This window comes from Sparus aurata, chromosome 20, assembly GCF_900880675.1.
Source record: "Sparus aurata chromosome 20, fSpaAur1.1, whole genome shotgun sequence".
In the NCBI taxonomy this organism is placed as follows: domain Eukaryota; kingdom Metazoa; phylum Chordata; class Actinopteri; order Spariformes; family Sparidae; genus Sparus; species Sparus aurata.
Window position 1 is genome coordinate 14,057,677 of NC_044206.1, and position 13,962 is coordinate 14,071,638.

At 39.0% G+C, this 13,962-nt stretch overlaps 1 protein-coding gene across 1 annotated transcript; it reads right to left on the reverse strand.

Moving 5' to 3' along the window:
- Positions 1 to 7,048: 7,048 nt before the first annotated feature.
- Positions 7,049 to 13,829, reverse strand: LOC115571047 (serine/threonine-protein phosphatase alpha-2 isoform-like). Its single transcript, XM_030400069.1, has 7 exons — positions 13,389 to 13,829; positions 12,111 to 12,242; positions 11,164 to 11,394; positions 9,732 to 9,836; positions 8,614 to 8,837; positions 8,028 to 8,162; positions 7,049 to 7,900 (listed from the first exon to the last, which is right to left on the reverse strand). The coding sequence occupies exons 1-7, from the start codon at positions 13,441 to 13,443 to the stop codon at positions 7,805 to 7,807; spliced, it is 978 nt and encodes a 325-aa protein (XP_030255929.1). The 5' UTR covers positions 13,444 to 13,829; the 3' UTR covers positions 7,049 to 7,804.
- Between the last annotated feature and the right edge of the window lie 133 nt (positions 13,830 to 13,962).

Here is a 13,962-nt window from a genome sequence, read left to right on the forward strand (position 1 = left end):
TAGAATAGCACCCAAAGCATGGCTGCTGTGTTTGGGTATCACAATTACAACATCTGTTCTTTCTGCCATATTTTTTATTATATAAGTGTTCCCCACCACACTTCTTTCTTCTTTTACATTTTGTAGTTGACCAGCAAAGCAGCTTTGTATTGAAGGAAATGTAATTCACTTAGAATTCACACCATCTTAAACCTTTCTCAAGTGATGATTTTCATGACTTTCTTTTGACCATAGTGATTTCCATGACCTCAACGACTCACATCATGATGTTAACGGTCATATAGTGAGCTTCAGGCCTCACAACTAGCTAGTCAAATGGACAAAAAAGTGGTAAGATGTTCTCAATTCTACAGCTTTAAATTCAACATTATTTGAATGGAAAGTTAAATTTTGATTTGGATATGTGACATTTAAAAAAAAAATCTGATTTAAAATGATTTTTATTTAGTTCAGATTTGATAATGTATTGATACTGTATATGCAGTATGATGCAATAAATAAATATTACTGAATAAGTAAATAAAAGCAGGCTTGAAACACATTTGCTGACTTGCTCAACGACAGTCCAAGAGGTTGTATTCCTCAAGTACCTCAGGTTGTCGGACTGACGTTGAGTGGACTCTCTAGTCATGGGGACTGACTGTAAGTCATTGTTAATTCTGCTGGGAATAAAAAACATATATTTCTTGAGTCCAATTTATTACATTACACCACCCTTATAAGTAATCAGAATGATTTCTATATTGATACTGCAAGGGCACAGTTTTGTTTTGTAAGTTAATTTTTTTCTAAATAAATGAGATAAATATCTAGATAATACATTTGAAAAAATAATATATATCTATAAATTTGTATATACATTTTATGGAATTAAACTTGGATATTTGCGGATAAACTTGGATATTAAGTAACTTACTGTTCATATACTACATACCCATGTGGGCATATTTACAGTATATACATTATCAAGCTATTTGTAACCCAAACATGAGCGTCTGCTGCTCCTCCACAGAGAATTTCTAAAATAGGAAGTTGTTTTGTGGCAGCTTTCAAGTTTCCAATCAGCTGCTGGTGGCCAACTGACCCAGTCTGACAGCCCCCTGGTGAGGGGCGATTCACAAATGGTACAGCAGAAAGCTCTTAGTTTCATGCATATTGTGTTCAGAGCTATTAGGACCTAAAAATTTAAACAGCCATTCTCTTTTGAAAAGCTGCATAATGCAGGAATTTATAAAGGCACTTAAGCTGCAAATATATTTAGATTATACATTTTGTATTATCATTCAGGACATGTGTTGAATTTTATCTTGTATATGTCTATTATCATTTTGGTTGATTTCCCTGGCTTTCCAAAAAATATGAAAATGATTAGTGTGATGATGAGAGAGCAAACTCCACACTGGTGAAGTGTGTGATACGTGAAATATCCACACCTCACCCACATGTATAGGTAAACTGAACTGTAACGTATATTATTAAGTATACTAACATATGGCTCTAGCTTTATGAACTTTTTTTGCTCCCAGACATGTTGCTAAAACATTTTTTTCTTATTCTGTTCTGCCAGTGTCCCCATCTCTGTTTCACCCAGCCGTTCTCTAGACCTCAGCTGTTGTGCAGCCGTTGACCTCTGAGATTTGGGGGCTGTGATAGGGGTCGGCCTGTCAGTGTCTCCCTCAGGGCAGAGCTGTGACATTTAACTCAATATCCCAGAAGGATAAGGTTTCTCCCTCGTTCCTCTCCATCTTCCACCTCTGTCTATCTCAGTAGCCCGTGGGTGCTGGGACTACTATAGCGTAAACCCCTTCAAGCTGGGACACCCATCACCTCCGACTCCCACTGTGGCGCTAACATGCCACGCCCTCGTGCCAGTCTGAGGGATCACCGTGTGCCGCCTTCCCTCCCTCCGCTGGTGAACTCTATCCGTGTTCCCTGATCTGTACAAGTGTTAAGTGTTGCAGTGATGCAGCTGCACACACGCCTATCTTACGCAACTAAGTCTGTCTCTGCTGACTTGCACGGCACAAGCCAAGTGAGAGGCACAAGGCGACATTTGTCACTTAAAGACGTGGAGCCAGGAAAGACTGGCATATTTCCTAAAGAAGGTTATTGTCATTAACAGCCCATTCTGGCTATCCAGCTGATCTTTATCATCCATTTGGGGTTCAAGTATCCCTCATGTACTGTAACTGGTAGTCATAAACACACTTTTATTCATCTAGACTTACAAAAAAACAGCCTTAACTTAGCCAGGCAGTGTCATTATTATTCTTAAGTAAGATTGTACCATTGATTTTTGTTTTAAATAACACAAGTTCACACTGTGGCAACATCATTTAAACTGCACTTGGTCTAACTTTAATCAATAATCTGCAGGGCTGTTGTCATCTTTAAAGGAACGGTTCTCCCAGAAATGTCATTTTTAACACACGCCAATGCCGATAGAAAGTTGGGTAAAGTGGTCCATAGCTCGCAGTCTCCAAAATATTTCTGGAGCTTCACAGCTAAACAGTGTTGCAGCAGTCTACTCAATAATTCAAGTAGATGGGGACTTGATTTCAAAATTTATTTAAAAAGCTTGTCAAGCATATTCCAATATTCCAATATGTTATTTACACCCTTTTTTTAGAATGAAATCTTCACTTTAGCTGCTAAGCTGCTTCAGCTGCTAAGAGCTCCACCACGAGTTGATGGTGTGAGTAACATCTTTTCAAATCAATTTGGGATATCTGGACCTGGATTAAATCAGACATGCTGTATAGAGCCACTTTCTGGTTGTTAAAAAAGTCCTTAGCTTCTTCAGCTATGCTGTTTTGCTTTGAAGTTCCAGAAACGTTCTGTCAACTACAAAACTGTACCCAACTTTCCATCGGCATGGGGGTGAGACGATAATGACAGAATTTTATTTCTTTGGGTGTTCCTTTAGCCTCAGCACATGTGCAAAAGAAATTAACAACATTACATTAAATTAAATAATGTGCAGTATTGACAGTGAGGACATAATTAGTACCGGGCAATAAGGCAATGGATAAAGGAGCTACAGTGTCAGAGTTAGCTGGGCACTTGTTACGGCATTAGCTAATAGTAATAATAGAAGTGGCAGCTGAGTCTATGAATCCAGAATTCCTCGCGAGATATAAATAGAGCAGGTGACACTGTGCTGCTGGGCATGGCACCACGGCAGCTTTGCAGCTTTTTTATGAAAAGAGTACTGGACCTTTAGTTGGGGCTCATAAGTCTAATTTTCATCTATCGGGTAAAATAATGTAGGATGCTCAAGGGCACATTTGACTCAGTGTCATCAGTATCCATGTGGTACATTGGGCCCCAAAGAGTTCCCGGTTGTTCACACCATTCCATACACTTAGGGCTGTACTATATAAGCCACGGGGGAGCCGACAGGAAAGCGAGCCCGTTGATCAAAAGTTGCTTTCATTTTACATATGGGGTGTCATTTTATCGTTGGCTGGCTTTTTATTTTTAGAGGCCAGTGTTTTTAATTTACTGGCAAAGACATCTTATTGGAGAATTTAAGATTTGCACAATCAAGCACAGCATCCTGTTAGTCTCACTGGCTGAGATTAGCTCAGATTTTACTTGCAGCTGCCTCAAGTCGATCAATTTACAGTGACTTTAAGAGACAATCACATTTTGGTTTTTGCTGTAGAGCCTACATTCGATTCAGCTTTTACATATTAGCAAATGCTACATTCAAATTGCAGCGTTTGCTCTACTATAGCAAAGAGGTTTTTTTCCTTTGGAGGGCCCAAACCAAAACTTGGAAGGACATCGGGGACCAAAGCAAACATTTCTTGTGTTAAGGTGCAAAGTTTCACTAAATGGAAGCCCAGAGAGGAAACACAAAGATTCTGGTGATTCATTTTCTGGGTCTGATCTTAATTTTTTTCTCTTCTGCTTTTATGACTTAAGAAATATGTGACACACATGTATTTTGCCAGGGTAAAGGCCCTTCAAGATTCCTTAATGTTTTCCCCCCATTTTCCAAAACATCATTGGGCAAGATCGACCCGTATGGTGGGCTAACTTTGGTCTGCAGGCCCCACTTTGAGCAGCTCCGTATAAAAGTATTAACTACAGACGTGGGTCACATACTTTGAATAAATTTAAGAGCTCAAATATATCTAATGCAGCACACCTCTTACTCTACCTCATGTATGAGTTCTATGAATTGTTAATGTAGCCATAGCTTCCGTGATCATACTCGAAAGACAAAGGGTGGGGATATCGTCATGGTGTACATCTGTACAGCCATCTAATCAGGAGACTACGATGTGATATAAATGTATATCAAATTGTTAACGCGCATTTTGTTGACTAAGTTTACTTGATTGATTACTTGATTCCTTGTTTTTCGAAAGTATAAATACTTAAAGACTCCATTTGAAGATTTGAGAAGTCCGTTTCCATCTGATGAATTCAACAAGTACAGCAGGCCAAACTGTCGGTATCACAATACATTTTCTGGCACAGTTTCACCTGTTAATTGGAATGTATTTCACTAACAAAAAACATACTGTTCACACTGTCGAAAAAGTATGTTTCCAAAATAGCAGCATGAACAGATTTGATTTCTTTGGACGTCTACACGTGGCCAATATCTTTCTCGAGTTTCATAATAGCAGTCATAAATCTAACGGCTTAGTATTTCAGGCCAGCTTAGATGTGTGAGCTAGTATGTACAGTATTTGGTATCATCTGAAAGATGAACTCTTCTACTACATCTTCAACGTCTTGTCTATTTCAAGTACACTTATCTAACCAAGACACTATTTTGGGGTTTATAGCTATGACTGATGAGGCGTGTTGGACTGGACCCCGTCATCTATAAAACAAAGTTAGATTATTCTTTTTTTTTTAAACCATTTTTTTAAACAATATTTAAAACAGCAAACCTGCAAAGTCGGATTTGAATCTTTAAGCAACAGGCAATTTTATTACATGATCCTACAGACGAGCTGCAGTAAGAATCTGAGACCATAGCTGGTGACAAGCCATGATGACTAAGTGTGACTTTCAGTCTTGAAGTCTATCGTCCTGCTAAAATGTAGAGAGGATTGTGTTCCTGAAGGAGAATGAGATATCAGAGTATTTTGCAGTGAGAATGTAGTTTCTGTCAGACGCAGCACAAAGTGGCGATCTACTGTTAATCTTCTCCACAGAGATTCATGAAGAGTAACAACTGATTCTGCTACAGAAAACGAATAGATCACATTTTCGTGAATAATTTCCTTTTTCTGGAAACTTACTTAAAGAAAACACAGAGCAGGGGCTTCACCTTTCTCCGGGAGAATTATTCATACAAAGCTACAGAAAAAACATTTTCATCTAAAAAAAGTTGGGCTTTTAAAATCCAAATCCAACCCCCTCTCAACTATACCCTTCACCTTTCACCTCAATGGTCCTGTAAAAGGACGGCAAAATGACGGACAGAGCGCCTTGAAGAAGGGTGTTGATGACAGGAAGACGAATGAATGCAAAAAGAGCCAGAGAAATGCCTAAGAAGGAAACAGGATCCTTTTTTGATAAATATAGAATGAGGAACGTAAAAGAGCAGTGCAGAGTTTTTCAACTCAGCCACTACATGGATACAGGAGGGGAATTTTATCTTAATAAATAAAAAATGGCACAAACTTGTGGAAATTTGTCTTCACAATTTTGCAAACTATGAAAAAACATGGCCCTTTAGTTAATTCTGTGCCCACACACACACAACACCTGCGGTATGTTAACCTTCCACTAGGAAAGTTAACACAATGAGCATTTTGTTAACCTAATTTCTGTTTGTCCCACATTTTCATGGATCCTCTGACTGGAGGAGTCAAAAGAGCTCAACAGTGCCCCCTTGTGGACAACAGCTGGACTTGTCCAGACATAGTGTACATTATCATAAATTCATTCATTTTTATTGAGCTGAAAAGTAATTATCAAATTTAAATACCTTCTATTTCAGTAAGTTTTGATTCAGTCCTTGCTCAATCTGGGTTTTTGCCTTTGACCTTTAAGCCTCGATCAAGACAGAAATTATTTGCTTTTAAAAGGTATCTTTATGTGAAGGGAGTTATAAACCACCAATGATATACAAAGATTTTTGTGAAATTATTTTTTCCCAGTGAATATGACTAACACATCCTAACCAACTGATCAAAAAACTTACTGCCAAGGAAATAGTTTAAGTTTAGATAATTCTATTTTTAAGTAATGACACTATGACCCATGACGAATTCTGAGATAACCTACAGTTGGAACGATCAATTAGTTGAGAGACGGAAAAATAATTGCCAACTATTTTGACGAGCATGTGGTTGTTCCTGCTTCTCAAATGTGAGTATTTGCTTTTCTGTCTTATGTGAAACCCAAAGATTTTAAGAAACTGAACTTGCAGAAAAGTCAGTTGATAACGTCATCTTGGACTTAATAATAGAATAATCAAGAATATACAGGCTAATCGATATCTTATGTTAAACTGTTATGAAAATATGTGGAATGAAATCATCTGAATTTGAACAATGAATCCATTAATTTTTACAACTCAGATAAATAATTTCTAATATTGTGTCTTGTTATTTTTCCATTAAATATAGAACACTTTGGGTCTCCATACTACTGGCAACCTCAGCAGAAGGTGATGAACAGCACAGGAAACCCTCAGTACTGCGAGGTAACAAGATATAGATGTTTCTATATTGTTTATTCTGCCTGATAGATACCTGAAATGTATCTAGTTATCTATAAATCAACCCATCAGTTCATGATTATTCTTATTTGACAGCTACTTACTTACTTACTACTTACCCTGTATGGATTTTATTTTATGGATGTACCTGAAGATAGACAAGTCACTTGCCGTTAATGGCCATTGGCTTTTGTGCAAAAAACTACAAAGTTACATACAGGTACAACTATAACAACCCTGTTAATAAATCATTCAGTATTAGATTGCTGTATAGACTCCTAAACACGACTACATATGCAGATCACGCATATCATAAAGCAGATAGAGAATCACAATAAAAATGACCAGCAGACATTTAAGCTCAGATTCTCGCTTTATTGGTCAACTTGATGAAAGACTACAAAACGAATTCACAAAAAATCTCTTTCAAGTAATCAAATCTGTACAAACCTAAACTGTATGGGGTTTTTACAGCTCTGGCTCATATGAATCTGAAGAGTCATACGCATGTGTGTGTGTGTGGGTAAGCATGTGGCTTGTTCCTGTGAGACAAGGTGACATCCTCCTTCTTGTTCAAGGATACATCACACTCAAGACACAGCGTGCACACACACACACGCACACACACACATCTGTGTTTGAGATTTTACAGTACAGAGGACAGGGAAAACAAAATACTTCCCCCCTCCACAAGTACACACACATCACCTGCTGGCAGGGGTTTGCTGCTAAATTCATCATGTCAGCAATTTCCCACTGTCTCCCAAACCCTGCATTTCAGTCAAAATTACTGTACAGACAGACACTGTGGTTACAACCTTTCCACGGGAAGAGTGGCAAGAGAGAGGGGAAAGTATAAATCTCTAATACTCTCACACAAATGTACACGTGCACACATGATTTTAATGCTCACCGGCAGGCGTGTTTGTCGCCTGCACACGCACGCACTCACTCAGACAATCCGTAACATTAAATGTTTTAAGAAGTACAGATAAAAAAGGAAAAAGCCCTGGGTATAGGTTTGATTTCTGGCTGTTTGGTGAAAGAAAGGAGAAGAGAGGTAGAGAGGGCAGGAGGGATGGGTTGGAGGTCAAGGGCAAACTACTGGTGTCATTTCTTAGCTTTCCTTGGGGGAGTGACTGGGCGACCAGAGCCCATGCCTCCTCCACCACCATAGAACAGCTTCTTGTCTGCAGGTTTGAGAATCTGTAAAAGAGAGACAATGATGTCAAGACTGTGCAAAAATCACACACAAGCAAGATTTCTTTTAACGATGGAGGTAATTTTACAGGAATTTGAATCTCCTTTAAGGTCTGGTTGATGTCTTGCTTACCTGGAATGAGCACATGAGGGTCTCATCTACGCTCATCATGGCTCCGGCATTGTCGAACTCACCGCAGTAGTTTGGGGCCGAGAACAGCGTCACCAGCTGTCTCTTTGCGAAGAACTCATATCCGTCCTCAACCACCTTAAAACAGATTGACGACAGGTTAACAGCTTGAAATTACTCACTTCACTTCTCACCTGTAAATTATCAAGTCATAAATCCATTGCTATCACTCACACTGCCTACCTTGTTATCAGTAAAACTGTGCTGAAATCCAGCTGTGCTGAAGCGGCCATGGGTTAACGAAGTATATCAGAAGCTCCACCTGACTTTTCTTCACATGCTCCCTAACAGCTGGACATGCTTGCTAACCTTGTGTTATCTTCAAAAGGGAGTTTACGTGAACACAGGGAGGAAAGACTCACAACACATAATATGTAGAATAAAACCAGAACAATAAGACCTAGTAAGCATCCAACCGTTAGTACAGAGGAAGCGCTGCCTACCTCCTATTTATTCACTTCTTTAATTTACTACCTTTCATTATTATTGCAGGAGGATCGTTAACTCTGGATTGAGGTTGTGCAATTACCTGGTGGGCCCGACAAATTAGGTCCATGTCGTGTTTGTGGAGGAACTTTGTGACCACGTCAGCGCCAAAAGTGAAGGAGACACCGCGGTCGTTCTCACCCCAGCCCAACACATCTTTGTCCGGGTCGGCCCACAGCAGGTCGCACAGGAGGCCCTGGTCAGGCACATCAGTGGGGCGCATGACCCTTCGGACCTGCTCCATAGACTGGAGGTCTGGGGATAGGCCTAGAAAAGTTCAATTGGGGATAATTAAATGTTTGACAGTTGGAGAACACCAAAAATGCAGATCTTTCATCTATATAAACAAACATGTAATTATTTATACTTGACATTAATGCGATTGAAAAAAAGACTGTAGCTTTAACTGCCATTAGCTCAACATATTTTTATTTTTATTTTTTTTTTAACTCTTGCAAACATACAATATCCTGTCTGTTTGTTTCTCTTATGTAACTATGTTGGAAGAGGGAGGCAGTGTTTACCCTCATGATTATCAGTGCCTGTTTACATATTTTGTGTAGCGGGTCTCACAGACATGAGATAGCTGTGGCTGGCTGTTGGTGTCACGTTGTCTGGGCCCTTAGGTTCCTTTTATTATACAATTATTTGTACCATGAATGGTACCAAAAATCTATAACGGCATCTGTTAATACAGCTGTCATTCATTGTATTAAATCAATTGTTATTGTTTATTCCACTGTTATATATTTTATTGCCGATTGCTGCGGTACAGTGGTTCTTTTGACGTGTTTAAGACCATTACCAGCTCACATATATTAGCAGGTTTCTGATTAGAAACCACAAAATTAATTTGACAGAGGTGGTACATATAACTTACACATTTAGTCCAGCAATATCACATTCTGCCAAAGTTGTAACAGTATATCAAACTATTTTCTGCTAGGTACCAGAAGATGCGATTGGAAATAAGAAGTAAATAATAATGTATAGCTATGACCTCTATAACAAGGCAAGGATACATCAATATTTTCCATCAAGAAATTTAGATCCCACACAGTCCAGCAGGTCTGACAATTATGTTTAAAGTAACAATAGTGCAGAGGCGAGTTTGTGTGTGTGCTCTGGATAGAAGCCAAATGAACTGTTTGATGAGGCTACCTCCATGGCAACAGAAGATCTTCTCATCAACAATGGCCGCAACAGGCAAACAGTTGAAGCAGTCAGTGAAGGTCTTCCACAGCTTTATGTTGTATCGCCTCTTACCTGTGGGTAGAAACCACAATTACTTGGTCACAATCTAATCTTAAAACCAATAAAATCTCAGCAGCTGCACCTATTGCATCACATTGGTAACAACATTTTACATAATCCTGGCTCTGTGAATAGCAGAAAGGCATGTGATTAATCACTAGTGCCTAATCATGCTCCTTAGCCCGAAGCCTGGTGTACCGAGAGGTTATGTGTGTTGTGGCTTTTGTTACTGTAATGAATCAGCTTCCTTGTCAGATTTTTATTTTTTACAATGTGCACTGAGAAAAAGTTCTAAGTGACTTTAAAAGAGGTTCGTTGTTTGGGCACAGATACCAAAAGCCTCAGTCACAAAGACTTCTCAACTGGCCAGCGTTTCAAATTAGGGACTAAACTGACATCTGCATTTAGATCTATGGGGGAAGCATCAGTAAATAGGGTCAGCAATTTTGGTCAACAACAAACATTTGATGGCTGTAATGTTTGTACATTATGCGACATGTAAGGAAAAACAGAAGAGCTACACTTCCTCATGACGTGATCAGGCATCAGTTAGAACAGCCTGTTGACAATTACAAAGAGAAGGATATTATACTTCGGTTTGCAGTGCATAAACCCTTCATTACAAAGATGAATGCACATTTGAGAGTTCAGTGGTGCAAACACCAAAGACACCAGTTTACAGAGGTGTGGAAAAAATGATATGGTTAGATAAGTCATCATTCACAATCGCCTTAACAAGAGGGCAAGTGCACATGTGACATACACACAAGAGCAGTATAGGCCTGAATGCTTGAGCACTATAGAGAGGGAACGAGGTTGCTATAAGGTGGAAAGTTAATGGGGTTAAATCTTTGCTCAACAATAACTTTGTGACATTTTCACTGTCTTTAGATGTAGAAGGCAGAATAGATGATTAATGAACCTGTCATATGAACTTTGTCATCTACCAGCAAGTGTAGTCTGTATATAAAAAGAGGCGTTTATGACTTAACTCAAAAAAGATGTTGCAAAACACATCAACATGATTATGAGACACTATGAAACCAGACATTACAATTGTCATAAAATAACTACATTCCTCAAAGCAAAACTGCTGTACACTTGAAGGTTACATCAAAAATAGACAACACTAATACAAATCTAAAAGCAGATCTGTATAGTATGCAACAGTGCTTTTAATGGACCAATTTTTGTCCAATTGTTCTAATTTCTTTAACTGTCTTAACATTTGAGACAAACATATAGGCTTGACTTACATTTTTAGAAAACTACCGATAACCATAGAAAGTGGTGTTAAGAATAAAGTGTTTGTATCTATATGCATGCCATGATGACTTACACTCATCGTAGAAGCCATATATTCTGTTAATGGAGGCGCACTCGTGGTTTCCTCTCAGCAGAAAGAAATTTTCTGGGTATTTGATCTTGTAAGCCAGCAACAGGCAGATGGTCTCCAGGGACTGCTTGCCTCTGTCTACATAGTCGCCCAGGAACAGGTAGTTGCTCTCTGGTGGAAAGCCCCCATATTCAAACAGCCTCAGCAGATCATAGTACTGCCCATGAACATCACCTGGTAAGACAAGCAAAATGAGAGTGGAAACATCAATGTTGGTCAAAGGTGTGATTATCATGCCGTGTGTATGTACACAACAAAAGGTAAGGGACTGGCATAGAGGCACAACAACACTTGGCACCCTGCAAATGACCAACAACAATTTACAACACTTCAGATCACGACTGTCTGTATGTTATTGTAAATGAACACTCTGTTATTCTGGTTTTGTTTTGTTTGTTTTATCTGATCACGAGACAACTAACAGAATGTGCAAGCTAGAATTTGGTGTGAAGATACAGGTGATTCTCCTTCTAGGGCAAGCTTAGCGAGTTCCTGAGATTTGCAGACTGTTCCTTTAGAGAAGTGTTATGCCATTAAGTGGCACCAGCAGTGTGACACAGGAGGGTAACTCCAGGGAGACTTTGAATGCAAAACACCACTGCACTTGCAAGCCAGTATTATCAGTTTATCCCTCTAGTTCTGTTATTATGTGGCAAGGTCACGGTCACACTTTTAACCATTTTCTTTTTGTAATGAATTGTTTTAATCAACTATCCTTTGAAAAGCCTTTAGCTTGTGCCAATAAGAATACATAGCATAATGTGAATTACATTTTTTTTTCGTAATAGTCCGGCACCATAATCTGCAACAGCCATCTAAGCCTGTTTGTAAACGCTATGTGACCACACTAGTGAATTCCCTTGATTCTAAAGAACACAACTAAGCCTCACCACAAATCTTGAGGGGCGCCTCAAGTTCGAGCAGGATTGGCTGGCTAAGGAAGATCTCCCGGGATTTGAGGCAGAGACCACGGATTTCATTCTCTGTCAGCTGAACATTTTTGCCAGGTCTGGAGCCTTTCACTGCAAGAGAAAAATGCAACAAGAGTGAAAAATAGCACACAGAAAACAAACAATAAACACAGGGGTTTATTATTCATCCTTTTTTTTTTTTTTTTACAAGGCAACGATAGACAAACCCTGCTATTAAAAAATACGGTGTTAAAATATGAGGATTTATAAAGGTGATGTTGCGTTTTATTTCTAAATAAGCCTTAAACAGAATTGCAATGTTCAGAAAAAAACATGGCAGACTGCCATGGACAATTGGCACATGTTATTATGTAGCATTCACGCCGTTTGGTATTCAATCATGAACTCCATCACTGGAACAATCATGATCTACAAAAAAATCATCATCATCTTTTATACCCCTTCTTAAATGTAAACCTTTTATAACTTCAAATTATTATTTGTGCATTATATTGGTTGAATCGTGTATTGTTAAATTCAGCAAAATAGCTGACAACAGAGTTTGGGGTTTATAGAAAATCTTGGGAGCTGCCACATAAATGGTGCAAAGTCGCTGATGACTTACTGATACCACCCTGGTAACTTTCATTTTCTCGATTACATTTCTGAACCCGCCATAGAAATGCAACTCTTTAAGATATCAAACATCAAGCAGAAGTATTACTGTAGACCAATTCAAAGAATGCCACCTGATGACATACATTGATAAATGTAAGCTGTTGGCTCAACATCAGCTGGAAATGTATTTTCATTTCAACCTTACTGCTCAAAGGCGTTCGGCTCTCAAAACAAGTCCATATTGTCAAGTGATCATTTCAACGTGATGCACACATTAGCAAACGTATGTAATGTTCAGTTGCTGCCGTTACATAATTGTTCGAAAAGATAAGATTAACAACACCACCTCTCATAATGCCTAACGTTGATGTGCGAATATTTTCTCGGGCAAAGTCAAACATAAATATAAAACGTTTACCAAATATCAAAGCTAGGCAAATAAAGGGTAATTTGAAACGAGAAAGATGCAACTAAACGAACAAAACTGACGGACAATTCAAATCCTGTGTTTCGTTAGCAAGAGGCAAAGGCTGAAGTTAACCGGCTAACATAGCATATGTGGCTATCGTTGTCTAGCCTGTTAGCTAAAATGGCTACCTCGGTGAATAAATATCGAGCGAAAAAGCGTTACTGTCTTACCTTCCAGCAGACGTTGTATAATGGAGTCGATGTTCAATTTGTCGGCTTCGGCCATGCTATTTTTCAATTCCGGTCGTTTTCAATTAAGTCAGACGAATTTAAAGCGTAGTAACTGTTAACTGGCTACCGTGTTACCGTTAGCTCAACTAGTTTAGCGTTAATCGGCTATCGTTAGCTCGCTAGCTAGCTAACCTTGGGGCAGAATTGGCAACCTCAAAATTTGAGGCTGGAAGCTGAATTGTTAAAGATGTGAAGGCTGTCATGTACTTCAGAAATCCGCCGTAGTCAACTAATTTCCATTAGATATCCGAATTCACTTTAAGCATTCGTATTCTCTCGTGACAACGATGTTTTCTGCCGTAGCTATTACTAGCACCATGCCATCGACAAAAAAAGGCTAGACGAGCGTTAGCTCAAAGCGAGGTTGAACGGAAGGGGGCAGGTAATTCACGTACTCCTATTGGGTAGCTTTACCAATAGGCGGTGTTTGAGGAAGCCAATCTTCTCTCTGATTGGCTGTTTTCAACGTCGGTCAGTATGTACTTATCTCAAACCACAATGTAAAAAGGACAAT

Bases quoted from the DNA above. Each gene is read 5' to 3' on its own strand.
- LOC115571047 (XM_030400069.1), bottom strand. From the start codon at position 13,443: ATGGCCGAAGCCGACAAATTGAACATCGACTCCATTATACAACGTCTG. The intron at 8,163-8,613 runs GTAATTGCACAA...ATCTGTTTTAAG, and splicing joins TAATTTGTCGGGCCCACCAG to GTGGTTGAGGACGGATATGA. The intron at 7,901-8,027 runs GTAAGCAAGACA...TCTCTTTTACAG, and splicing joins CCCTCATGTGCTCATTCCAG to ATTCTCAAACCTGCAGACAA.